Here is a 27305-nt window from a genome sequence, read left to right as displayed (position 1 = left end):
CACAAGCATGCTTTCACCTCAGGTGCACTGGCAGATACAGAGTGACTCAGATACAGCAGGTGACTTCCTAGCTCTAGCTGGCTCAGTGATGATCCTGGAAGGACAACACGAGGCAGAAATTGCCCTTAGCCTGATGCCCGACACTGTGCCAGAGCTGGAGGAGCTCTACATTCTCCGCCTCACAGCTGTGGAAGGCGGCGCTACTCTAGATGCTAACCCAAACCGAATCAGAACCCATATCAGGTTTGTTATTGTGATTCTGTCTAAATAATTAGGTGAAGATTCAAAGAATGAATGAACTTGAAATAAATAACTCCTTCCTTTCTAAATCAAAGGGTACCTGCTAATGACGAACCCCACGGTGTGTTTTCCCTGAACCCTGAGCAACAGTCTGTTGTAGTGGTGGGTTCAGGACCTGATGTCACCAGAGCTCTGGTCATGAATGTGACACGACTTGCTGGGCTGTTTGGCAACGCGAGTGTGGGTTATAGGGTTACTGGAAGGATTGATGAAGTGATGGCCATCGAGGAGATACTGGGAGGACAAGCTGAAGGAAGGCTGCTTTTGAGAGAGGGACAGGCCTTTGGGACTATTACTGTGCCTATCAGCAGTCAGGTAAGGAAGGGGGCCTTTTAAAATGACACGTGTATTTCATGAAATTTTTAAACTCTTTTCTGTTTTGTTTTTTCCTGTTGCTCTTGTAGGTGTTTTTGTCAGTGGGCACAAGCTTCACAGCCGAGCTTACTGATGTTAGACTGATCAGTGCTGTCCTTGGCCCTCCGCCTCGCCTCCTCCGTGAGGCCAGCGCAGCTACGGTGACTGTGCCTGAAGAAGCTGCCAGCCCAGAGGTGAGTTATGGTAGTCCTTTTTTATTTTATCTTTGTTCCTCAACAACATGGTTATATGGCATTTGTTGCTTGATGCACTGTCCCACAGTACTCTCCTGAAGACTGAAAATCTGCCTGTAAACATTTAGATTCAGTGATAAAATCAGTGAGTTACAGAATGTTTCACTATAATGTTTATGTGGCAGAGTTGTGACGCAAACGAACCGAATGTATTGACCGGCTCTTTAAAACCAATGATGGGAACCTGCGTTTCATACAAATGCACACACAAGTTCCACCTTGGCTACCCTACTGACTAAGATGCACAACAGACACAAGCGCAAATACTAATTCCATATCCAGATTGAATTATTCTGATCCAAATCTTACCCAGCATCATTCCCCATATCATTCCTCCCAGTGACTATTTCCCGGATAAAATGACTTACCCCCCAGCTGACATCCTAAAAATGAATACGTATCAGACTGAGCCAGACTCTTTGAAAGGAACCCGACCCCCTTCACACAGCCATCTCTAATATGTTGGCAACAGTGTGTCACTGTTATTAACTCTCCTCTCTTTCGTATTGTGCAGGTTGGCTTTGCTTCACTGGCTCTTCAGGTTTCCAGCATAGAAACAGGGACATGTGAGGCAAAGGTGACACGAACGGGGCTGTTTGGTGATGTCAGGGTGCAGTGGAGAGCTGGGTATCCTTCAGGACAGGCTCCACCTGGCTTTAAGACTGGAGCGATTGTCCCGGACTCAGGTGAGACAGTCAGAGAGGTACTGAATGAATGTTAGCAGTACAGACTCACACACTGTCAGCCCACCTGCACTCATTCTTTAAGTTGTTTCTTTATAAAACATGTGAACATTAAATAATTGGTCAGTCATGTCATACAGTAAATAGATTAGTTGCTTTAAGGCTCTTCAATTGTGGCTCTCCTTCTTTATATTCAGGCTCGTTGACCCTGGCCCATGGAGAGAGGACCAAAGCCATATCCCTTACAGCTGTTGCTGATGCTTTCGAGCCTGCTTCATATGCTGTTCACCTCACTTCTGCCTCCTCCAGCACTGCTGCAGCTGGTGCTGTCAAGCTCAGGTAGTTCTCCCACAGCTGTTGTAGGTGGTGGTGGCGGCTTTATATGGAAATGTATGGAACTAATTACTGTTTTAACATCACATGTGACCTTACTCTGATGTCCGTCTCCCTGCACAGGTCTGGCTTTACCGTGGCAGAAGTGGAGCCACTTGGGGTCTACCAGTTTTCCCCTGATTCCCGCCATTTAGTTATTGCAGAGGACATCCAAACCATAACGCTTTACGTTCAGAGACTTTATGGTTCTCGTAGCAACGCCACGCGCCTCTCCTATACAACAGTATCAGGCAGCGCAGCAGCAGGGGAGGACTTTAGTGCAGTGACTGACGGCCGTCTGGTGTTCAACTCACCTCACCAAATCAATGCCTCACTCCATCTCACAATACTTGACGACTCCCTTTCAGAGCCTGATGAATACTTTCATGTCAACTTAACCCATGCTCAAGCCCTTACTCCAGACGTAGCTTGGGTAGATGCCCCTCCTCGCCTTAACCCTCAGCACAGTGTGGCCACTGTCACCATCCTGGCTAGCGATGCGACTGGTGGAGTTCTGAGCATTGGACCTCAACTGATCCAAGTGCAGGAGGACAGAGACGAGGAGACTCAGCAAGAGCGCAGGGTGGTTCTGAGGGTGCGGAGGTCTGACAGTGTCGATGGGGCAATAAGGGTTCGGGTCCAAGCATTTGGAGGTATGTTTGGTTGCACAGCTTTGTTGCTTTACTCCAGAATTAAATACTGTGTAATAAACTGCGCCGTTCACAATTTTTACTCAGATGGAAGTACAACCCCTCTTCCCTTCGATCTGGATCCTGATGGGACCCTTGCAAAGGAGGAGCAGGACTTCCGCTTAGAGTCTACTATAGTGGCCTTTCAGCCTGATGAGAATGAGAAAGAGGTGATCCTCTTCATCCTTGATGACGCAGAGCCTGAGGGACAGGAAGTATTCTTCATCTACCTCAGTGACCCAGAGGGAGGGGCGCAGATCACAGACAGTCCATACCAGGGCTTTGGAGCTTTTGTCAAGATCACCATCCTTGGTAAAATAATGAAAAGTTATAATGTGATTAATACTGCATCTAGTACTCTGAATTTACCTGTTTCTGTTTTCCTTCCCGCTGTCACACCAGGGAGTGACCTTCAAAATGGCATCATTGGGTTCAGTCTTAATTCTCTCTTGGGCCAAATTCTGGATGAGGATTCGGAGAACAGAACTGCTGTGCTCTACCTCCAGAGACAAGAAAACAGGTAATAAAACAACACCCTTTTTTTAATTCTAGTTAGGTTAATAAAACCTTTTTGCCGCCATATTTTCCTTTTTAATACAAGCTGCAACAAAGATCTGGTTGTACTGATTGTAATTACTGCGAATGCTCTTTATTCCTCTACCTAGAGCCTTTGAGGATTTGCAGGTCCTCTGGAGGGCTACCTTCAGCAAGGCCACTCTGAGTCTGGTCAATAATGGAGTCAACCTAACCGCGCAGCTTGTGCAGACCTCAGGAACAGCAACCTGTAGGCGAGGAGAGATCATCTGTCCTCTCACGCTAGAGGTTCAGGATGATGAGGTTAGACAAGTTTGATCAAATGATGATTTGAATGATATTGTCTATTGAAGAAGTATGTGGTGCACAGAGTTAAACAATAACCTGTTTGCTTTGCTGTAGGAACCAGAGTACCAGGCATGGTTTCTAGTGGAAATCTATCAAGTGGGTGCTGGAGCTACCATAAATGAGACCACCCGTTTTGCCAACATCACCTTAGCAGAGAGCGACAACCCGCAAGGCGTTGTGTACTTTACCGTAGGCTATAGACTGCCCGTTGCCACCCTGACGACGACAAGGCTCAGTCTGGAAGTCTATAGACAAGCAAGCACAGCTTCAGCCATGTCTGTACAATATCGCACACTGGTAAGAGGCAACAACATATGTGCTAATAAAGCACACGTTCAAATGGACACAGTGAAAACGTCGATGGTGCAAATTTCTTTAAATAGCCCATGTTTTTGTTCGAATTGGTGTTTACCCTACACTTGTATTTCACATAAATGGCATCAATTGTTGTTAACTTGCCTCTGCCCTTGAGGTGTCCATCTACTGTCCTCTGTGTTGTACACAATCTAATTTCCAATCTAGGTCAATCTGGGCAATTCTAATCATTTGCTATCTGAAATAAGATTATCCTCCATCGCTGCAATTCTAGCACTTGAACAGTGTTTAGCTGCCTGTGTCTGACCTGGTTTTGTTGACTCGATTTACCTCATTGCCTGATGGTGGACTGTCGGATTTAGTTGTTTTCGTAAAGAAGAAAAAACATAAGTCTTTAAAACCATCTTAGAGTACATTATGCTCTGCCAGCAGAAACTAAGCAGTGAAACTGAAATTGTAATAAATGTGATAAAAATTTCATACCTAAATGCAGAAATGACAGAAAACTACCGGCCAAAAATACCACTTAAAGCTGCAATGCTTAATGTATGCATGGATTTTAAAATTACAACAACAACAACAACTACACATTTGATTCACTTTTTAGTTTTATCTGATGTCCTCCGGTGCATGTATCGGTTTATTCATTTTGATGTAGTTCAAAGAGACAAAAAAACCCAGCTCAAGGGCATATAGCATCCAGCAACCCTCACAATTTTTGATTTTGGAGATGAAAGTAAGAGAGTGTGGAGTGCACTCAACAAAAATCAGAAACCTGACAGAGAAGCATGGCCAGGTCGTCTGCTTTCATCTCTCAAAGCCAGTTGCAAGACAAAAAGCTTGCTGCATAATAAAAGCCCAGTCCTCATTTGGTCTACATCCTGCTTTCACCCCTACTCTCACAACATGGCCTGCTTCACTGATCTGTGGGTGCTGCAAAAGTAAAAAAGAGAATGTGGATGATGAATTTAGTACATCAAATGTGAGTGGGATGACACTCTTCATTGGGTTTTTTTGTGTTTTTACAACATGGTGTTACATATATTTATTCCCACTGCTTTAATTAGTGAGAGTTTACCACCCATGAAAACTATGCACATATCTCTGATTTTCTTCTAGGAGCTTCCCAGGGAAGATGTGGTGGGTCCCTCAGTGATCTGGCCTGCTAAAGCAGGGATGGACTTTCCCAGACAGGAGGGCCAGCTGACATTTGCCGTGGGGCGTCACAACGCGACACTGGAAATTGTCTTGACTCCTGACCGCGGGTCATCTCTCCCCACACCTAAGCGCTTCCAGGTGGAGCTGTACAATCCTTCGGGGGGCGCCAAAGTGCACTCTCAGTTTGGGTTGGCTAATGTGACCCTGGTGTCAAATGCAGCGAGTCAAGCTGTGTGGGTCTTACTGGACCAGTTGCATCAGCCCCTCGAAACAACTTTATTGAACCAGGTGCTGCAAACGCTGATTAGTAACATTGCCGCACCTCCTCTGAGCCGTGAGCAGATGACCGCCGTGCTTGAAGCTCTGGAGAAGGTGAGAAGGACAGAGTAGAAGATTAGCGATGTGGTGGTTCTCAGTCTTCCAGGGCTTGACATACTTAAAACAAACTAATGCATTCTCTTTGAAGCTGGAATTAAAAAGTGATATTCACTGTTCTATCGTTTTTTTGGCCAAGTGACTATGTATTATTTAGGGGTTTTAATTTCCATCATGTAGGTAACCACTTAAGTTTTGTGTAGATCTTTCTAATAATGATTTTCAAATGATCACTCAAGTAATTTTCAGCTGAATGTCATACATAGATCAAAAAAATATTTCCTTTTATCTCTTTCTTTAAAGATGTTGATGTTCTTATTCTTTCCAAAAATGTCAGTGCACGAGAATAACAAGAGGCTGTGTGACTCTATTTTTTCTCGCTTGAAGCCTATGAGCCAGCGTCGTGGTTTGTGACAGACAGCTACGCTAGGGCACACATCACCTCCCGTGTACCACTCTGACTGACTTGAGAACCAGTTTATCATTTGAAAAGGTCTCAGTTGTCACACAACGGGACCTGCGCTATCACTACGCTGCTCTGATATTAGAGTCTACATATTGAGCTCGTTCAGCCTCCAGACAAGTAGAGACAGCACTAAGGATTGCTCAAATGCAGATAAAACTGTGTAACTGACAGACACATCTTGCATTGTTGTTTTCTTGTCATCCTGAGCCAGGTGCTTGCAGAGGCAGAGAGGGCTCCTTTACAAGGGAGCAGCCGGAATTTGACCTACAACCTGTTGTGTGCCTTGGCCAATCCCAACCGAGTCGACACTCGAGGCCTCAGCCACCTTGCTGGGGTGGCCGAGCGATTTGCCTTCTCCCTCCTCACACACAGTCAATGTGAAATGTGAGTACGCAAGCGAAGATGTTCTTCTAAAATGTTATTGTATTTGCAGACAAACAGCATGTTGCATCACTTTCTTTGTGTGGCCTCTCCAGTAAGGGGACCGTCCTGGAAACGTGTCCGCATATGACCATCTCCGCCTTCCAGTGGTATCCCACACAGATCAATGGACATAAGTTCAGGGGCCGTAACGCAGACTTCTTCCAGCTCCCAGACGCTCTGCTGCCAGTACCAGCGGTCTCCACTGCAATCTGCGGCAACCTGAGCAGGATTCAGCTGACGGAGTTCAGAACCGAACACTGGTTTCTCAAGAACGATACCGTCGCCGCCATGAATGGGAAGGTAGGGGGGCACTTTTCGGTTGAAACAGTAGGTGGCAGTATTGCTCTGACATTGAGCAGCCATTAATTTTTCAGTCACTCTGCAACTGAACTCTCTTCTTCTGTTGTCACTTTTTCATATGCAGGTATTCTCATTCAGCCTCCAGGACAGAGGGTCACGACCCTTAGAAGATGGTAATGAGGTGGTGTATCGTATCCACACCCCCGGTCAACAAGTTAAACCCGGCAAGTCTCTGTGCCTTCTCTGGAACCAGACCACTGCAGGGTAAAGAACTGCCGATATGTGTTTAACCAAATAAGTCCATTATACATCTATTTATCCGTGCCATCTAAAGCTGCTGCCCTGTGCTAACTTCTGTCATCCTTACACTTGACTGAGAACAGTTTACTAGGGGATGTGCCAAGTTCAACTCTCTGAGGCCTCTCTGTTTCCACTGGGGATGTCACATCTTTCTGTTTAATATCTACACGTTCAGTCTGCTACACTCTTCCACTTGGAGTCAGTTTGTTAAGGACATTCCTGGGGGTGCGTAATGGGACTTGGCAGGAACACACTGTTACAAGTTCAGAATTGGAAGGTTTGGTTTGGCCAGAACAACTACTGGGACCATGTATCCCAGGAAACAAAACTGATAACAAAAGCGATATGGAGGCAGCGGAGGGAGAATTAAGCTGTTAGTTGGGCTCATGAATCAAGCACAAATTTATTCAATTTGTCATGTTCTGGTTTGTCAGATAGCATCTTTGAAGGGTAAACGTTGTCTTAACTCCCCTTATCACGTCTCCACTAGGTGGTCATCAGGTGGTCAGTACTGCAGGGTCGTGAAAGAGAGCGGGAACTATGTGGAATGTGCGTGCTCCCACTTGTCCATCTATGCGGCCCACGCTGAGTTTGTCATGCTCGCGTCCTACAACGAGGCCTTCTACGCCTCAGGATTCATCTGCATCTCAGGTACAAACACAGACGTCCCTACATTCGTCTGTTCTACATTTTTGTCTTGACAACTTGCCTTTCTCCTCAGCTTTCTTTCTCGTAGAAGTCCTCTCTCTGAACATTCTCCCTTTCTCATTCATATAAATTTAAATGTATCTTTTATCATTGACAGTCACTTCTCCACTTCTCCCTCCTCAGGCTTTGCATTGGCCATTATATCCCACATGCTGTGCTCCCGTTTCCCCATGTTTGCTGCCAAACTGCTCACTCACATGTTGGTGAGCTGCCTTGGAACTCAGGTAACGCGCTCACACAGTGGTATAGCTTTTTTTTCCTTTTTTTTTTGGCATTTGCATCCGTTTGTGTCTGCTAATATTGCATAGCCTGTGGAAGTTGTTATAGAGGCATTTATTTCTCTGTTCTCTATGGATCAGTGGATCCAGTTGAGTAAGTTTGTGGATTACACACCACTCGGCTGTAACGTGTGTGTGCCGCAATACACACTTTCACTGTCTTGACATGTACTAAATATGTATATATGTACACAGTATAAAAGTCGCACACATGCACATATTTGATTAAAATATTTTAAACACTGAGCACACACACACATTCGCTACCGTCCCCTGACTTACTGGGTGCTACAAGTGCCAATTGTGGTATTTTCTTGGAAATGTGCAGACGTGAACACACATCATCGAAATGTCATTGGTTGCGTAGTTTGCGGGCGGGTGCGTCCTGACAACGCAACCATTTTCCCCCGCACCCTCGCCCATTAAAAACGCAAGCTGTCACATAACCAGTTAGCGAGATAGATATGTGGCTACGGGTTAGTCCCTCTGCTGGTCCCGATCATGTGTGTGTGTGTGTGTGTGTGTGCGTATGTGCGCATGTGCATGTGCATGTGCGTGAGCGAGTGCGGGACTGGTAATTTTCCACTGGTCCCCCCTCTCTTTGGTTGACAAACACGAGTCGTTTCTAAAGTAGTCGTTGGGGGCTAGCCACCTCGGACTCGACCTGTTTATGGCCCAGGCAGAGCCCCTGAACCTGAAAGGGTTTTGGATGGAAAATTCCATCCCGTTCTCGTGCCTTGTTGGAGCTTAACTGTATATTAAAGCGTTCCTCCTTGAACGTGCATGCGTCTGAGATTGTGCTGTACATCTGTGTATTCCTTTAGCCTTCTGCTCAGGGACAGTTGATAAAGGCCTGGTTGAAATCCAGACTGTCATGCTGAAGGCCTGATGTGCTCTCTGTTATTAGGATGTACCCTCGAAAATTGTCATCTGGTACCGCTGGGAATACTCAGGAGGTAATGATGTCCTCACCGTCCAGCATGTGATGAACTGAAATAGATTGACGTCAGTGCCTTCATTTAACTGTGCACTTTGAATGGAATTACTGGGGGGAAAAAAACATTTAATTCATTCGTTTATTTGTTTGTTTTGTCCTTTTGGGCTTAGGTTTATTTTAGTAATCTGCACCTACTGCCATTACCCACTGCACCATTTTATGCAAAGAATGAGATTTTTAGTCAGTTTAAACAAACAACCACCCTGAAAAGTCCAGTGTGTGCGAAAATCATTAAATGTCATTGAAAAAGTCCTACATGTGGTTAGAGAGCAGTTATACACTGATCAAGCATAACATTATGACCATTTCTAATATTGTGTAGGTCTCCCTTGTGTTTCCAAAACAGTTGTGACTCATCAGAGAATGGACATGAATATTCTGAGGGTGTCCTGTGGTGTCTGGGAACAGGGTGTTATTAGTGGGCGTCTTTGGGTCCTGTGGGTGGAGGGGAGGATCCTCTGTGGATCATCCCACAGATGCTTGATCAGTTTGGGATCTAGGGAATTTGGAGGCCAGGTCAACACCTTGTGCTGTGCTACAACACCTGCGTTGATGTGCGTCACGTACACATATTAGTCAGCTTTGTTTTTGCATAGAAATACATTCGCATGTTCCATAATCTATGTTAGCCAGAATTTATTTGAATCCACACAATGGTAAAAACAGAGGCTGTAACTGCTTTTACAGCTCTACACAGTCAGTTATTTTGCTTTGGAACACTCACGTTATATTTATCAAAGGGTGGCATTTTTATCAATAAAAAGGTAAAAGATCCTGCACCTTTAATGGAAGATATATAATCGCTGACAGAAATTTCTCCTAAACTTGCGAGTCCAAGCTCTGCCTTCTGCCTCGGCACTGTCAGCTCCAGCCGCCTCTAACCGCGAAGGTACTTCATCTGCGGTGGCTGTAATTAGTCACTGCCTCTGCCCTCTGCCTGGAGAAAATTAAAGCTGCCAGTTTGATTAATTTCTCTCTGCATCTGCTACGGTCAAATAGCGAGCAGTAAAATATTCTCCCATTCCTCTGTGAGAGTCTGAGAGTTGAGGGCAGGTGGAAGAGCTTAAGAAGGTGGAGGCCTCTGGTTCCATTTGTGTAATTTATAATTGTATTACTGTCTCAATATTCTGGCTGCCAGCCTTTTCATCTCTCTAATATCTAGTTAGAAAATGTCACAGACCTGAGGGCACCAAGGGTAGTGCATGGGTTTTTTAAATCATTGCGAAAGGACGGCAACTGAAATGGGAGTACCGACTAACTGCTAGGATAAATGAAAAAGAATTAACTTAACCTCGAACATTAATATGAGATCAGATCATAAAAAAGCATTTGGTTTGTCCAATATCTTGTTGTCCATCCAGTTTATTGGCATCCTAAGATTCCATTCCCTTGTCGAAGACGAAACTATTAAGTCAGCAAGCTTAAGTCATTTGCTCCATTGTCTTAAAAGTTCAAATTGCTGAAAATAAAATGTCCCATCTTCAGAGTTCTCAGGAACGTCTAGTCCTGCATAAAATGATTTCCATCAATCCATTGCCAACCCAGTTAGCAGGGCCAGAAAAGGCCTGTGTTAAGCAAACATGCAGGTCTGACATGAAACAGATCAGGAAGAGCAGAGAATACATGGCAAAAACTACTGCAGCATAGCTCCCGTTTCTGGGTCCAGATTTCATCAACATTTTCTTCTTAATTTTCATTTAAAACCCTTTTGTAAAACTGCACATAGTCCAGGTTTAGTCTTAGCTGATATAGTTGGAAAAGTCCAACAGATATCAGACGTAGCCTCTTGTTGAAGGTGGCAGGCGTTCAAACCTGCTAGAACCGATCTGTGTCCGTGTCAAGACACCCACAGGGCAACTTATGGAGATACAGATCTCTAACTGAGAGAACCAGCACCTCCAGGGAGAGCAGTCTGAATGACTGTGGTTTAAGGCAAACATTACAGCCAGTTCTTAAAATCTGAGCTCTGAAGTGGACAGATTGTGTTTCAGACAGTGGTGACAGTCCTGTCACACCAGACCTGCATGAACGTGTGCTTGGCGCCATTCAGTGGATGACATGTATTCAGTCTGAATGAGCTCAGAAACGTTATTGTGAGGGGAACACAACCATGCTGAATCTCATCTTTTCACAGGCTCTGTGAGTACTGCAATACGACCACATTATGAACTCCAAGATCAGTATTGCGTGTCCCCAGGGGACAGCTGACTGCTATCATCAGTCTGCATTAATTCTACCAAATTGTAAATCAATGCCTACAAACAGCAAGGTCACGAAACAGATTGATATTCACGCTTATATGAGCGCAAATAGATAGTTTCGGTATTTATTTGTACCTCTTCTCCCTCCACCAGCTCTGGCACTTTTCCATCTAATTTCGATTCATCCTTTTCTTGTGAATGTCAGGGGGGAAAAAAATGTAGCCTTAAGCCATGGTCAAATAGCTTCCAAAAAGAGAACGAAATGATATTTCCAACTGAACATGACATGAGAAAGTTTCTTTGCACCCATATGTCAGTTTCTGACACTAAACTTAAAATGTACACTTTAAAACATTCATATTTTAATTATTTTAACATTTTTTGTTAGGTGTTAGGTATGTAAATAACATCTGATTACTCAAGCCTTGTCAAATACACCAAAATTCACACGGTGATATGTCTTTGCTTGAACGCATGTATCCAGGTGTGAATGTGCAGAAGGAAAATCATCCATAAAACACAATTTAATTTTACTCATCCATTGTGATTAAATCACCCTCCACATCCCAGACACTCATTCCCACACACTCAGTGAAGTGTTTACCCCAGCGGTCCCACCGCTTTATTCCAGAATCTGGGAGGTGTTTAGGTGACTCTTAGTTCTGGTTATAAAGGATTTCCTGTTAGCTCTGGGACTGAATCCAGCATTCGGAAGTCTGCGCTTCAATCCACACACACACACACACACACACACACACACACACACACACACACACACACACACACACATACACACACCCACGCACTCACACACTTCTTATACAACACCCACCACCGTCACTTCCTGTCTCTGAGCAGAATACAGATGTCTGATTGCTGTCACGGCTCCTAAAATTTCCCGTCTGTCGTCATTGTCTATGTGCATGTGGGATGTTTACAGGAGTTTTTTTTTATTTTTTATTTTTTCAATGAATATGCGTGCATTGATGTATGTGGCACCCGAACCAAGAGACAAGATCAACACAAGTCTTTCTAGATGAAGTGGGCGATCGTGTTTTTCCTGAGGAAGTTTATCTGTTCCCATCATAACCAATCAGACATTAAGGCAATAAACACAAAGAGTTTTTTTTTTTGTCCGTCTACTTGACTGCTGGTTGACGTCAGAAAACATGCCTATCTTATCGCGTTCTATGCTTATGCCCACGAGAATTTGAAAACAAGATGAGAACACAAAAGGAGAGAAAGGATAGTAAGAAAAGAGAAGAAAATTCTTCCTGCCATCCACTCTAACGTTTGAAAACTTGGTCTTTTGCTTGCACTAAACAGCAAGACAAAGTGTAGGGAATGCCCTTGATAAGATTTTAATGCAATTCTAATCTCTCCACTGTCTGTCAGCCTGAGCTAATGGCATGCCGGTGAAGGAAAGGTATAAAGTATCAGCAGATAAGGCCTGTGTTACTGTGTCTGTCTGTGTGTGTGTGTATGTATGTGTGGACAGGACAGTGGAGAGGCGAAGACGGCCTCTTGGGAGACTCGCATTACGCTCCACTGGCTGGTTCAACACCTTGTGCCTTGTGTCGCCACGACTCTGTGCTCCTGGTCTAATCCGCCCTCCCTCTGTCAAAGTCAGCAGCATTATCTGTGCACTCACTGGGGCCTTATCTCTTTTGCCTGTTCTTAAAAAACTGTCCAATTTTTTTTTTTTTTTTTGCTCCTTTTGTGTCTTCATTTTCCGGTTTTATTTTGATCTGCTGCCCCGAGTTTTTCCCCATCTCCTCACCCCAACCTTTATATCACAAAATAATGAGTAATGTCCTGGTTTCTATTCTCTGTCCTCTTTATCATTCTGCCAGCAGCTAGGGTAAGCTGGGAGCTGTGATATTACAAAAGACTATTTCACCCTGCCTCCCGTGTCTTCGTCTCCTGAAAGTGTCTAGGCACATCCTGTGTGACTCATCATTTTGGCCAATGACATTATTTTAGAATGTCGCTTTTCCCTAAACTTGTTACAGACACCATAACATCGTCACTGATAGCCCGACAATTGCTGCTGGCCTGTGGTGCTTTCTTGCGGTCATATTTTCAAACCTGCATCGTTTAAATTAATGGGAGGTAATTGTGTTATCTCTCCCTCCTTTTTGTTGGTGTTTTGCACAGAGGCCCTTTGCAGTCACCTCTACGAGTTGCACATGTGGAGCGCTTGGCTTGCGGCTTATTTACTGTAAACTGGCCTTCTGATTTAACACCAAGCAGCCGGTTTTGTGGCAGTCAACAAACTACGTTAGATTCTGAAGGTGTGGACATTTTGTGCTTACCTGTAAAACCAGTGTTCTGTAGTCCACTGTTGCCCGATCATCTTCATTAATGACGGTTTTTGTGTGCGTCAGGATAGAACGAGTCAGTGACAAGGAGATGAACTGAGACTTACACCTGTCTGCAGCAATAGTGGGACCTGCTGTTCCTTGAAATAGGTCTAAATCAGTTATGTTTGCACGTCTGTAGTGACCTGTGTGAACCCGTGAATATTGATTCGTTAATATTTACATACACAGTGTAATTTGGATTAATGGGATTGGTCTTCTAGCCATCTGCTGTGCAGCAGCAGACTCTGACCTTTCTGGACTCTGGAAGTTACACTGTCTTTTTTTTTCTCCCCCAAATGTGTGTTTTGCCAACAGCTGGCCACCCTACAAACACGTGAACTTTACTCTGTTTCCTGAAAAAGTAGGAGGCCACAGAAGCCGTCCTCTTTCACTCTGCAGTTAGCCCCTGCCTCGCCTGGTAGCTGTGAGATGTGAAAGAAGGAGAACAAAGCCGCCAGTGCCTCGGGTATTTCTGAGCTGACGGGATATTTAAGTTTTAAGTTTAGTCAACTGATACTGGTATGGCTGATGTTTCAGATCAAATATATATCTCAAAGCCTTCAGAATTATGAATTATGATCATTACTTCCCTTGAGCTGTGGCACATACATTCCAGTCATTACTTGCTCCAGCATATGACAATAATGCAGTCAATAGGCAAATGGGAATTATAAAGACAGTGGTTTAAATTTTACAACTGTCAGTACTGCCCGGCTTTGTGCATACTTTCTTAACCCTCCACAACCTTTTGCCTAATTCTGTGGACTCGTTCAGTTTGTCATCGGGGACCTCATCGAACAGAAGCGCTGACTCTGTGAATCATAAACAAAGTGGGTGCCTACAGTTGTCAAAGTCCCCAGGATTGTGTTCTATTTTAGGAGTTTGACAGCTTGTCTTGGCAGAGACTCATATGTAGAGTTGAGTGAACGCTGGAGGTTGAGAGGAGTGTTTGCTCTGAACTCAGTGGTGTCTGATATTTGCTCTGGTTTTCTAGGTTAGGTTGTTTCCCCCGTTGCTATAACATGTAAAGGAATACTCACATTAATCCATCTTCTCACTAGTATTTTACTGTAAATATTAATATTGGCATAATTTATTAGCATGTCTGGAAAACTACAACATTAGAGAGAATTAGAGAGAGAGGGTAATCTCTGATGGTAGCTCAAGGGCCTTAAATAGAAAATGAGAGCTGCCTAACTTCCTCAGTGAATCAGGAAATGCTGAACAGAGGAAGGAAATGGCATACGATGTAATCTAAGAGAGCTGTATCCATAATAAGGCCTTTTGTTCTTGGGTCATTGGCAAATGCTGCTCTTCTATCCGACAGCTTTTCTTGGATCCCAGTCCCAGTGATTTTAATACTTGGAGCTAAAGATAATGACAGTAGCAGGTGTGTCTCTGATTACTGGAAACACATACACACAAACATTAAACACGAGCAGGCAAAAATGCACAGATATAAACACACATTCCAGCGCATTCGTGTGAATAAACACATAATACACGTGCAAATATTCACAGAGAGCGGAGCTAGCTCCTTCACGACAGAGTCCAGACACACACACATATGAATGAACGCTGAAACATGCATGAGCACAGCTTTATGTGCAAATACCCACCTCGCCATATCGTACTGTATTGTCACACAGCATCTCCCTTAATCAGAGCAACCTGTAGGGGTCACTGTAGCTCCACAGCTAGAGCCAAGTTCAGCAGCAGGTGTGAATGAAGTGCCTGATCGATGAGTCCCCAGAGCTCTGTTGCTTTTTATGAGTGGACCTTTTTGGAGCACATCGGGAAAAAGCTGCACAGAAGGAAACTGATGAGTCAAATCCTTTATCTCTTATTCTATGAACTGATTCACCTGTGGATGAATCTGTGCATCCAAGTTTAAAGTTTACACTTAAACTATATCCAATCACCTGACCTGGAGGTTTCCAAACATTGTACTAATTTATCAGCTTATGCAGACAAACAGGGCCGTCTTATAGGGTGTATGAAGGTACAGCTGTGTCTCTCATTATGTCTAAATGACACAGCATAATGTGTAGCAGGTTTGTTGACAGCATGAGCCGCAAATACAATTTTCAACTCAAGCGGACTGTTTATGGATTGATTGGCTTACAACCGCTCATTGACAAACCCAGGGAGCTGCTGCAGATCAGCCAGTTTCCACAGACAGGATCTCTCCCGGATCAATGGCCCGTCAGACAGAAGTGAATGAAGCTACTTTGCCAGGTCGGTGCAGGCTTCTGTGGGCGTCGTGATCAATACGACTAAGCTCCCGATGATTGCTGAACCATGAAAGAGCTCTAGAAGTGATGCAACAGGTTACCATAAAAAGATCTGTGCACGAGTAGTCCAGCTGTTCACAGTCTTCCCTGTGATGTAACTCACGTGGTGGTCTCTGGGACATGTCAGCATAGTTGTGCATACCTTTTACCGTGCAGACCACCGCCGTAGTCCCTCATTCAGAATCAATAGCACATGAAAATGGCACCGCTGAGACTTAAACAGCATGAAAGCTTTGAAATAGAAACGCAACTCCCGTGAATATAACATGTAAGCGCGTTCGAGCTTCCATCATGTCTGTGGAATGTCATTCAGTTCGCCCACTGCATCATAAAGAGGCTGCATATAATGGTCAAAGCATGGCAGTAGACTGTGGAAGTCTATTCAAGGGCTGGAGTACACCCACTTCATGCACGCACACACACAGAGGTTTGTGTTAGAGCAAAGTAGGCCCACTGAGTGTGTGTGTTTAGGGAGTTGACCTTGGACAGCTGGCTGCGATGTTTTTATAGCTGTATGTGCGCTGTATGAATCCGTGTGCCTGTCTCGTGTCTCACGAAAGGCTTTTCTGTCTGGTGCGCAGGCTGCTCTGCGCCAGATGTTGAGGAAGGAAATTCAAGAGGATCCTTGAAAGCAGCCCTGTTGCGTTCAAAAGCAGCTGCCAGTGTGCAGCGGCGCTGAAACTCTCTGAATGGGAGAGACAGGAGGCCTGCAGGAATGCAGCTAAATGCGCTTCATGTGGGTGGTAGTGCTGAGTGCTGTTCGTATGGAGGAGCTAGCAGTACCACTGGTGTCGGTGTGAGTGGAGCGTGAGCCGTGGTAAGAGCAAGTAGTCTCCAGTTACATGTACTCTCACCACTCAAGAGCTAAACATGATGAGCCATATTACCATTAGATTTGGCCTCTAGTGCACTAGAAAGCAGATTTGAGGAAATACTCATTAAACGGCCATCATTGGTTTGGCTACTTGGGAAATAGGGCAGACCACAGCATGCAAAACAAGTCTGGGGTGTTCCTTAATTTCTAAATTCCTTTGATTAATGACCCTAGTGACACTGTAAACCCATTGACAACATTTATGTTTTGGCTGTATTCACAGTACAGAGAGTGCCCTGTTGCTGTGTCGCACGAGATGAAGCTGCAGCCTGTCGTTTATTCTGGAAATAAGGAAGTTGTTCTGAGGATAGCGGCGGACGCTCTCGATATCATCCCTCCCCACTTCACACAAGCACATAGACACACCGTGGTGGTGCCGCAGTGTGTAATCGCCTAAGCCACCGTCGGGTTTGAGGTTGTTTGGACGTGAAACAGACCGCAGGGTGGTGGATGTTTATTTGCCAACAGCTGACTCGGCATATACGCCTCAACCCAAGATTCAACCCAAAACACCTGTGAACTTTACCTCTTCGCTCAGTCCTTATGCAACCGGACATGCTGTCGAAAAAAAAAAAAAAAACACTGCTCATTATCACACATGTACAGTATGAGGCCTAAAACATCCAAAAATAATCTAACAGTGTTCACGTTGAAGCAGGAGTTGACATTTGACACCGGTGAGACTGAATCAGCTCCAGTCTATGCTGTGCATCACATGCCTCCCACGCTAGCCTTTGTCTGCTTCTTATTTTGATTTTGACAGCCTCATATATCCTCTCAACACATTTTATTGCTGGACTTTCTGTCTTCTCCACAAACACCGGCCTACTAACCCACCTATTAGCCGTCTCCGCGTGACCCGTTTGTAACTGTACCGTGCACTTCAGGACATAAACAACACACGCACATAAACCAAGACGGCACGTGAGGAGACTGACGTCGCTACTGAGTGGCACAGGCAGAAATGATGTTGAATGGAACTGACACAAATACGGTCACCAGTCATGTTACTATCTTTAAAGTGGTCACAGTGCAACTTAATGCATATTCAAGCTTCCTTTGCTAATGGCCTAGAATAAGAGTTTCTGGAGGAGAGGGCAGGTAGTGTGACTGGCAGCGACGAGAGAACTAAAGAAAGCCTCAGTCAAGTGTGAATAAGGGAAGTTAGAATAGAATGGTAACTTCATATTCTCCTCTTCCCTTTTCCTTTTCTTATTCTCCTTCTGAACAAAGACATACGCAGAAACACCCAGAGTGCCGGCTGGTGCTTGAGCCAGCTAGATCAGACCGGTAGCTGTTAGAGAGAAGGGGGGAGGTGAAGGAGAAAGGAGGAGAAAGCGGAGGAGGGGGTGGATTGGATGACGGGTGGAGCAGAGGATGAAGAGAGAATTGGGGGAGAGAAAGAAGAGAAGAAAAGATGGGATGAGGGATGCTGGAGGAGGGGGGGACGTGGGGGTTAAATATTTTGGACGCACGTTGAGATGGATAGTCTGGCAGGCAGACAGCTAAGACCCCACTCCATCAGTGATGTAATGCATCAGGCAGATGCTATTTTTAGCCACACTAGTACACTTAGCGTCAGCACACAGGACTATTGATCAGCTGCACAACTCTCCGGGAGGATGAGGATGAGCTGCAGCCAGCAGCAGCTGCACCAAAATATTATGTTTCTTCCGCGCGGTTTAGCGTTGCAGGATTTCTCTGATCTCCTTTTGCACGTAAATGGCAGCCTGGCGGGGCTTGCCATTCTGTGCTTTTGATTTATTTCTTGCTGCTGCATTTTAACACGATTCTCTTTCCTTTCATCCTGGTTTTGAAGAGGCGGCTTGCTTTAAGCCTCTGTGTCATGTACCACTGCTGAGATAAGGCGCAGAAACAAGTATTTGTTTTTTTTGTCAGGACTATTTGTCACATCAGAATGAGGTTAAATCTGGTGTAAACGGTGTGTAGGAAAATTACTCCCGAGGCAGCAAAATGTCAGGGGTAAGAGTAACAGCGGCGGTAAGGGCCACAAAGGGGTGCTCTCCGATTGGACGATTGGTAAGGGAGTTGAACCTATTGTTCAAACTTTATGTTTTTGACCTGATCACAAGGTCTGTGGAAGAAGCTGTTTCCTGTCTTATTTAATGTTCTTGGCCTCTGCGTCTATTTTTCTCTCATTAGGTCAAAGGCAATTTCCTGGGTGTTGTGAACAAAGATCACATGCGTGTTGACATGTCAACTTTTTTATAAGGGGGTTTTATATTAGCAGACATTCGGGTTTTATCTGCTTGAGCTTTAGAGATTCCCATTGTACTGGAGACGTGAGCGCACACACGACTCACACTTCACTGACAGGACTCGTGTTTAGAGTCTTGCTCCACCTCTCAGTCTCTGCTTTGTATAAGCCCATAGCCTCAGGGTCTAGACAGGTCGACTCCTGGTGTCCTGCGCAAAAGAAAAAGAGGGCCGAATCACCAGGAGTGTAACAGCACGCCTAACTAACCCCTACCTGCGGCAGCTCCCTTTTAGAAAGTTGACATGCACGTACGTACCTGTGCTATTTTCAGAAAAGACCAAACAATGACCACCATGACTACACCTATTAGGCCTTCAGCTAACAGTTTAATGCTGACTACGCATTTCTTTTAAAAGCACCATCTCAGGGATTGTTGCTGTCTTGCCTCCTCCAAAGGGCAACAGATGTGGAAAATGCTATTAGAGTACAAACTGGTTTGTCCCCTCCATCTTCCCAGGTGAGTATAGTGTATATAACAATGTGTACAGTGAGGACAGCTCCCCAAAGGACCAGTCCGCTCCGTCATAAAAGCGCATTTGCCCACGCCCCCCTCTACTCTTTTACCCTAAAGTTTATTCTGCATCTGGCTTCGTGAGTTTCACCAGTTTGTTTGTTCTCACTATAATTAACTCCAGACAGGCTGGATAGTTCCCTTATCTGTGCCACACCCACATCAGTTTCAGTATTGAGGTTGCGTGCAGTTTCATCAACAGGTTCTAGTTACTGCCAAGATTACAGGAAGCCGGCTTCTTCCTATAAAACACAGCCTGATGTCGTGCCCTTCTATTGTAGAGACATGACCTGAAGTGAGCTAGTCAGCGGTGACGATAGGGTATTGAACAAAAGCAATAAAAAGTCAGGGGGAGTTCCCATATGTCCGTGTGACCACTTATTATAGGACCGATCAGAAGTGCTTATGAAATCCACTCTGCAACTTGTTAACTTATCCACAGTGGTTTCCATATCATACCTGATTTCTGGCTTTCTGTCCCTGACCCAAGACACATTGTTGTGCCATTGTGTCAGCACAAGCCACCAGTACATTCAGTGTGTCTAGAAGGGTGTGTCACAAACAGCTTCAGTGCATCTGTGTCGGTGCATTTCTCAAAGCTGTTTCCATGTTCTGCTGCATTTGTGTCATTAGAATCTAATTTAGGCACAAAACCTGGGCCTGTTGTGTAAAACATTGTGTATGCACTGCGTACTCTACTTGCTTATGATCACGTGACGTGTGTCCAGCTGTGTGTTTAGCATTTCTCACTCTGTAATTTTCCCCATTGCTTTTAATAGGCCGTGACTTCGGCCAAATGAGGCTAAAACACGCAACCTCACTGCCTAATCTCACTTCCCATAAGCTACATAAGAGCTTCTCTGTTTAGGCACAATTCCAGGTAGTTCAGGCGTGAGCTCCCTTCCTGTGCCATTCCACCCACTCGCACACCCTCCAGGACTTGGAGCACGGATGGGAAACTGATTCATGATACTTTTTGTTTTTTTTTCTAAAACAAATAAATAAAAAAATAAATGGCTCTGACTTTCCCCTTACTCAGCAGGAGGATGCAGACAGGGTTAATAAGCGCTGGAAAACCCAGAAATGGTCATTGTGAGTTTCCCGAAATACAAAAAAACAAAGGACAGCACAAAAAAAAAGAGAAAAAAAAGAAAAAAGAGAAATGCTCTTCGAAAAACGGCCTGAAACGAAAAGACATTTGAGGAGTGAATACGACATCACCCTACTCAAACAGTGTTTATGGTGTCATCTCAAGGGTTTGTCACTCAATACCATTCTTTGTACCAGGAGGAACCTCAACACAAAACATGGCAAACAAATGTAAGATGCGTGACAGTGGAAAACAGCTCATGTCACAGCTCACAAACTCACAACTTCCTTATGAAAATGGGCGGAACGGTAGAGTGACATGAGGTGTGGTGGTACCAAAGGTACAGTAGTACGTAGTACGTAGAGAACTCATTAATAACTCATTAATAATAATAACAATAATAACAATAATGATAATTCCATATCACATTTAAAAAAAAAACACAGCATTGAGACATTTTGTATTGTTATTGACGCTATAAAAATTTAAAAAATTTTCAAAAAATTTAATATCATCTGTCTTCGGAACTAATTGCTTGGCTTTATTGGGTAAAAACAAGAATATGCAAGTTCCCACATCATCTTCCATTCGCCTCCTTTCTGGTTCATGTCGCTGGCAGCGGGCCAACAGGCTGCTACTTACATAACACTCACCCGGTTATACTGGTACCACAGGTTAGCGCAGCTCTCTGATGGACAGCAGGGCAGCAATATTCTCTGCTGCCCTCGTGGGTTCACCGCACGCACCTGCCTCCAATGTTACAAATTGAATTTCGGCCCGTGATGCATTCTCGCCCGTGAAGCCCTCTCTCCCTTTCCTCTGTCCCTCGCCTTCTGTCTCTGTCTTTTTGGAAAAGTGCAGCTCCCACACCTTTGTGCCAATCTTTGCGTGTGGGGGACGATGTGAAAGAACACATTTGCCAGTGTTGTTTATGTTGGCGATGCTTTTATTTTTGCTTCCGCCTTCATAGTTTGCGGCATGGTGATGTAACAGGTCTGCAGAATTGGACGTCTCTCTGAATCTGAATCCTGCTGTTTCGTTTAAAAATGTATAGGATCTTAAAATAGTACTGAATCGCCTCACCATGACCTGCTGACACTGCATGGAGTACTACACCTGTGTTGGTGATCCATGGAGCAAAATGGACAAACTCTGTAATGCAATTTTAAAAAAAAATGATGCAAGGTTCCTTTTACTAAATGCATATATATTTTGTCTGTTTTTCCACAGATTTGTTTCCTGGTGTCAGCTTTCCGGGGCCGAGTGTTGTCTGAGGACAGCTGTGCTACTCTGGCTCTCTTCTCTCACTATTTCCACCTGAGTCAGTTCTTTTGGATGCTCATACAGGTAATACCAGTTTAACAAGGAAGATATAAAAATTGTAAACAATAAACTTACATACTTATTCTTAGTCATTACCACAGGCACGCTTTATTAATGGTGTGTATGCTAATTAATTTAATCACCCTTTTCCTTAGAAGTTGTTTTAGGCCTGGCACACAAAGCGTTCTCTTTCTTTTCTCCCTTACGTGCAGCATGCGGTTTTTGTTTTATGTAATAATTGAGGTGAACCTTATTTCCTGTAACATGTGGGCTGAGGCAAGTTTTCCTCAGTTCGGCGAGATGAAGGTATTGGAAAGCTGCGTGACATGAACTTTGACCTCAGACTGGTACCACTTAGTAACAGCTCACCCCATTTGTGCCTTGACCCCTCCTTCTAAACCATGTGGCCCCTGTTTCATCTTGTGCTCCCTATAATACCTTAATGGCCGACAACAGAGCCATTTAGACAACTTAAAGGTAAGAAGCCTTGAACTGAACTGACAGCTAGAGACCAGCTCCGTAGTCGCCTAAATATTAGACCTGTTTGTGTCAGTTGCAAACATCCATTGCGCCCGTGCAACAGAAAAAAAACCCCCAAAGCATAGAATGTGATTTTAAGTTGGCAGTTTAAATCTCACCTAAGCCAGTTTTAATCCCTCAGAGAGACTTGAAATGACTTGTGACCTGCTCAGAGAGCACAGGAATGTGGCAAACGTATGCTCAGAGTACCTCTTTAAGAGGAGCCGTTGCCCCTCAGCTCATCCTCCACCATGTACAGTATTGACTTTATTAAAGTTATGGCTTGTTTGATGATTAGTTTAGGAGTTTTAAAACATGAGCCTGATTAGATCGATTTTATAGGAAACCATAAACAAAAGTCACACGTTCAAACCATAATGCATTGTACCCATATCCCAAGGGAACATGTCCCTAAATGACACCCACTTTTATACCACTCTTCAATCATTTACAGCATGTGTCATTGTTTGTGAAGTGGACATAATCTCAGTATCATATTATTGGTGGAGCATTATAAGATTACCTTTTGAATAAGCAAATAGTGACTGACCGCGGGTGGACTAATACTGGGACCACGCCGTGTCGTACGTGCCGTTTTTTTTCGTACCAGATTGTTTGCCTGCCATGACTTCTGAGGTATCATAAGGGATAAAGGCTGAGGCCAAGGGCTTTCATGTGGCTTTTAGGAGTGTTACAATCTGGATGACGAGAACTTGAACCTGGATGAAAATGTTTGTGACGTACGGACCGGTTTTAGACACACACGGTTGTAGTTATTCTGGTGGCCGGCCACATTGGATCAACTGGAGGAAACACAAAAAACTATTCACCCCTAGAACGTTCAAACAGGAGGGGGGTGATGTAAACCAATTAAGACTCAGTCCCTCCACGTTTGCCCTTGTCCTGTAACGCTGCTGCCAAAAAGAATCTTTGGTCTTTCCTTGATTGTCAGCATCTGTAGAAGCTGACGAGGAAAATATGGCTGCCAATCTGACTTTCAATGATGTGTGGCATTAAAATCCTTCTGTCCTCGCCCACGACTCCGTATCGACCCCGGTGATGTCTCGCTGCTCATTTCTCCCCTCCTATCAGGTAGCTGCTTCCAGATAAGTGGCTGATATGAGTGGGCGCCAGCAACCCATCTCAGACCAAGAAGAAGACTAAATCAATAACTTAACCGTGTGTGTGTGTGTGTGCATGTGTGAGACTGCTATATCCAATGGAATCTGCACGTAATGACGTAATGCCAGAAAAGAGCTGAGAATTGAATCGTTAGCTATCTAGACCAGCTATTTCTTAGCTGCAGCCTTGCCTATAAGTAAACAGAGAGACATGGTTATAATACAGAAGCAAAACCCAAGTATCAAGTCGACTAGTGAGCATGCATGTCTGTATTTTTTGCTTTAGGCTGTGGTATCAAGAGTCAGCAAGGGATGCAGCCGCTGCAGAGGCAACAGCTCAGCACAATGTTACATATAATCCATTTATTGTACGAGCTCACAGCCAAGGAACAGCAGTTCTTGAATCTGACTGACATAACTCTATTGTGTCAGATCGCTGCAGTCAGGCTGTTACACAACTCGAGTCCTCCGATGCGTGTTTGTGTTCATTCTTGTGTGTTTATGCAGAAAGGTCTGTACTGTCAGTGGTTATACAATAGTGTTTTGGTAATAGTTGAGGGATAGTCAGCATCCCCTGAACTCCTGACAGCAGCTGCGTCACACACTGCCCTCTGTACAAACGTCCCACTTGAATGTTGGCAAATGGATGGATAGAAACATCATCAGCCGCTGGCGTGTTGTATAAGCTCGAATTGATTTCCGGGTGATGCCTAAATCTTCTTTTAAAGGAAATTCCTTACAGACTTAACAGTACGATGGAGTAAAGATTAAATAGTTTGTATCTTGACCGAAATGCAGAGCTAAGTCCTTTACTCTTGATTTTAAAAAGTAACATGACCCGTTGCTTTTCCTTTCTTCCCTGCAGTGGCTGTTGATAGCCGTCACTAAAGGATTAGACATCGTCTGTGTGCTGATATCAACAGGTGTTCAGAAAATCCTTTTACATAACAATGCAGGGCCGAGTGTATCAGATGGATGAGACTATGAAAGCCCACTTGATTGCAGAGCAGACGCAACTATTTCTGGCGTAACGCGAGTGCCGCTGTTTGTGTGTGTGTGTGTGTGTTTTGGTACTTCGCTGACTACAAAGACCAAGTGTCTTCACAAGAAAAGAAAGCAAAAAAAAAAAAAAATCGTTCACATTCCTTTCTACATTTTCCCCTCAGGCTGTAAACTTCTGGCAAGTTCTGGTGATGAATGATGAGCACACGGATCGTCGGTACCTGCTCTACTTCCTCCTGGGCTGGGGGCTTCCCGCTCTGGTCATCATCGTCCTGGTCATCGTGCTGCTCGGAGGCTTTGGGTGGAACATACACGCCGTGTACGGACTGGTTCAAGGAGACGTGTGAGTGGGCGGTGCCTGTCAATACGTACCAAAATGTTCTCTTTGAACCGATGGCAAGCAAATGAATGTGGTCCAACTCTGATGTAATCTGTTTTCACAGAGCAACTCATTGGCATTTTAAACTGGTCTGAGTCATTTGTGCAGGTTTCTCTTTCAGGCTTAGGTAAATTCCCCTTATGACCAGTAGTATAGCAAACAGAAATCACCTGAACCGGTGACGTCATGTGAGGTGGTAGCTTGCCCAATCAAGGGAATGAATAAATGAATGAGTTTCAGTGTTTGCAGGCATCTCCCCACTCTGAAACCTGAGTATTTACCTTGGAGGTGGAGTCTTTAAGAAAGTCTGCTTAATGGAGCTCTATATTTAACCGGTTGCCTTAGATATACAGTATACACACACACACACACATATATATATACAGTACATTGCATGAGACCTAAAACACAACAGATGAAATAATTCTGTAACAAAATCCTAGGTTGGTGTTTTCACATGTGTGCCCGCGAGTCTTTGTGTGAACCAGCGTGTGTGTTGGGCAAAGTCAAACATTGATGAAGATTGGACCCTTAAACCACATCTAAAATTAACCAGTGGTCTTAGGTGTGGCTGTTATCCTTGGGATCGAGTGTGTGTGCTAGTTTCCTGTGGGAGGGCGAGTGTGAGACAGCGAGCGTATACATGGGAGATTTGAGGACACAGAGGAGTATTCAGTTTCCCAGGAAGCACACCTTCCTCTTTGAGGGAATGAGACAGCCTTTGAATTTATTTCCCTCTTTCTCCCAAGCACTCCCCCTCTCCCCCTCTCCCTCTCGCCCTCTCTCTCCTCACCAGTGTAAACAAGTAGCTTGTTTTCTCACCACCCTAGTTGTCTCGGTTTCACCTTGCCTGCATACAAACAAGTGTCGCGCTCGGACCTCACGTCAACAGCCGTTTCTGTCTCATATATATTGCATTTTGATAGTAATTGTATTCCTGTGTCACATATATCCGAACAGCAGTTGTTAACTCTGTGCGAAAGACATATTTTTGTTGTAGCCTCCTGATCACGGTAGTGAAAAACACAGTTGTCCCTGTTTTTTCTCTTTAATTTTCTCTTTTTCACTTCTAACGTTCAACGTGCACCGACTACAATGAGCATGTTCACTGTGATGTTCACTGTGAGTTGCCTTGGTTTCGTCTTTATTGTGGCACATGCTGCACTTCAGGAGTTCACTTTAAGTTGAATGGATGCATCACTTAAACTTTATAGATTTTCCTTTAATTCAAGAAACTGAGAAGAGGAAAAATGTGAAGAAAATGTATTAATAATTGCAGCAAACAAAAGTTCCACCATCACAATAAAGTGGGGTTTCCTTTTCACTTAAGCCTTGAATTTACAGTAAAAGAGACTGTAGTCCTCTCTATTCCCAATAGTATTACTACAGTATCAGCCAATGAGCAGAAGCGGTCATCAACATTTCACCACTGTAAATGTCACTTCTGTTTAAATGGGTGGTCTCTTACCGGCTCTTATTTTATTCTGAAAGGGCAAACACTGTTATCTGGACACACTGGTTTATGATGAGTTTGGCTACTATACAACCAGGCTAGTTTTATAGTGTCAACAGTGGAAATGTAAATTTACAGCTTGAATGTCCTGTGATCCCAGTATTTAACCAAAGCAATATCTGTAGACTGATTTAATTGATTTCTTTTCTCTGTGCAAGGACCCGAAGCTTAAGTGACCCATTGCCTCACAATGTCTCACATATAAAAAGAAAATCCCAGCTGTACTTCTGCTGTATGAAACCCCCCCCCCATAAAAGACATTGCTCGTTTTATTTCTCCTCATCAAGTCAGTGAATCAGACCCCGGGACAATGTTTTCTTCACATCCAAATGCATTAATCCCTGGGATTTCTCTTCTCTTGTGAAGCTTTTAGTACACTATCTTGGTGGGATAGGGTGATGTAATGTTCTATTTGGCATACCTCGTGTCATGTTATGGCTAGCATCGATCCAATTATTTTTCCTGAACTGGGGAGGTCCTATCTGCATTTGATGCTCCCACCATAACAGGGCCCAGGCTTGTTATGTGAACAAAGTCACATGGGTCTTCTCCAAAGTGTTTGGCAGTTCTAGTTTATGTGGGCATGTTGATTTTCCCATAGAAAAATATTTCACTCCGTTTGGGGGAAGCTGGGAAAGAACTCCTGAGATTTCAAAGGAAAACAACTGAGGGACAGTCAAGTGATGCACTGACTCACACCAATATACAAACTGTCTGAAGAGGAAGCAGCTTGATTATAAGATAGCTTTAGGGGATAATTGTTTTTCCCTGTAGTGACTAACTCCTTTTGACCTTTTATTATTCCTAGTAATCCTTCCACAAATAGATGTCTCGTGTGGCTGTACAGCAAGATCAGAATACACTGATCCAAATTCATCCTATATTTATATAGTTATTTAATATATTAATGTTAATATATAGTTATTATTTGATTGAAATGTGTTTTCATTCTTCATGTAGAAAAAAAAAACATGTTTAAGCCT

At 44.1% G+C, this 27305-nt stretch overlaps 1 protein-coding gene across 1 annotated transcript in view; it reads left to right on the top strand.

Annotated features, from left to right (window-relative positions):
• The window catches only part of adgrv1 (adhesion G protein-coupled receptor V1), a 92815-nt gene that overhangs the window by 47414 nt on the left and 18096 nt on the right, over window positions 1–27305 (top strand). Inside the window, exons 73-90 of the mRNA XM_047591129.1 lie at window positions 23–243; window positions 336–615; window positions 705–848; window positions 1423–1594; window positions 1789–1930; window positions 2048–2616; window positions 2701–2964; window positions 3055–3172; window positions 3318–3489; window positions 3589–3831; window positions 4969–5379; window positions 6060–6232; window positions 6325–6571; window positions 6696–6835; window positions 7362–7522; window positions 7703–7803; window positions 21696–21812; window positions 24595–24773. Of these exons, the coding sequence (XP_047447085.1) occupies window positions 23–243; window positions 336–615; window positions 705–848; window positions 1423–1594; window positions 1789–1930; window positions 2048–2616; window positions 2701–2964; window positions 3055–3172; window positions 3318–3489; window positions 3589–3831; window positions 4969–5379; window positions 6060–6232; window positions 6325–6571; window positions 6696–6835; window positions 7362–7522; window positions 7703–7803; window positions 21696–21812; window positions 24595–24773 (3854 nt within the window). The remainder of the gene's footprint in view (window positions 1–22; window positions 244–335; window positions 616–704; window positions 849–1422; window positions 1595–1788; window positions 1931–2047; window positions 2617–2700; window positions 2965–3054; window positions 3173–3317; window positions 3490–3588; window positions 3832–4968; window positions 5380–6059; window positions 6233–6324; window positions 6572–6695; window positions 6836–7361; window positions 7523–7702; window positions 7804–21695; window positions 21813–24594; window positions 24774–27305) is intronic.

This window comes from Mugil cephalus, chromosome 8 (assembly GCF_022458985.1).
Source record: "Mugil cephalus isolate CIBA_MC_2020 chromosome 8, CIBA_Mcephalus_1.1, whole genome shotgun sequence".
Lineage (NCBI taxonomy): Eukaryota > Metazoa > Chordata > Actinopteri > Mugiliformes > Mugilidae > Mugil > Mugil cephalus.
The sequence above is the reverse complement of the archived record's forward strand: the minus strand, read 5'-3'. Positions and strand labels throughout refer to the sequence as shown.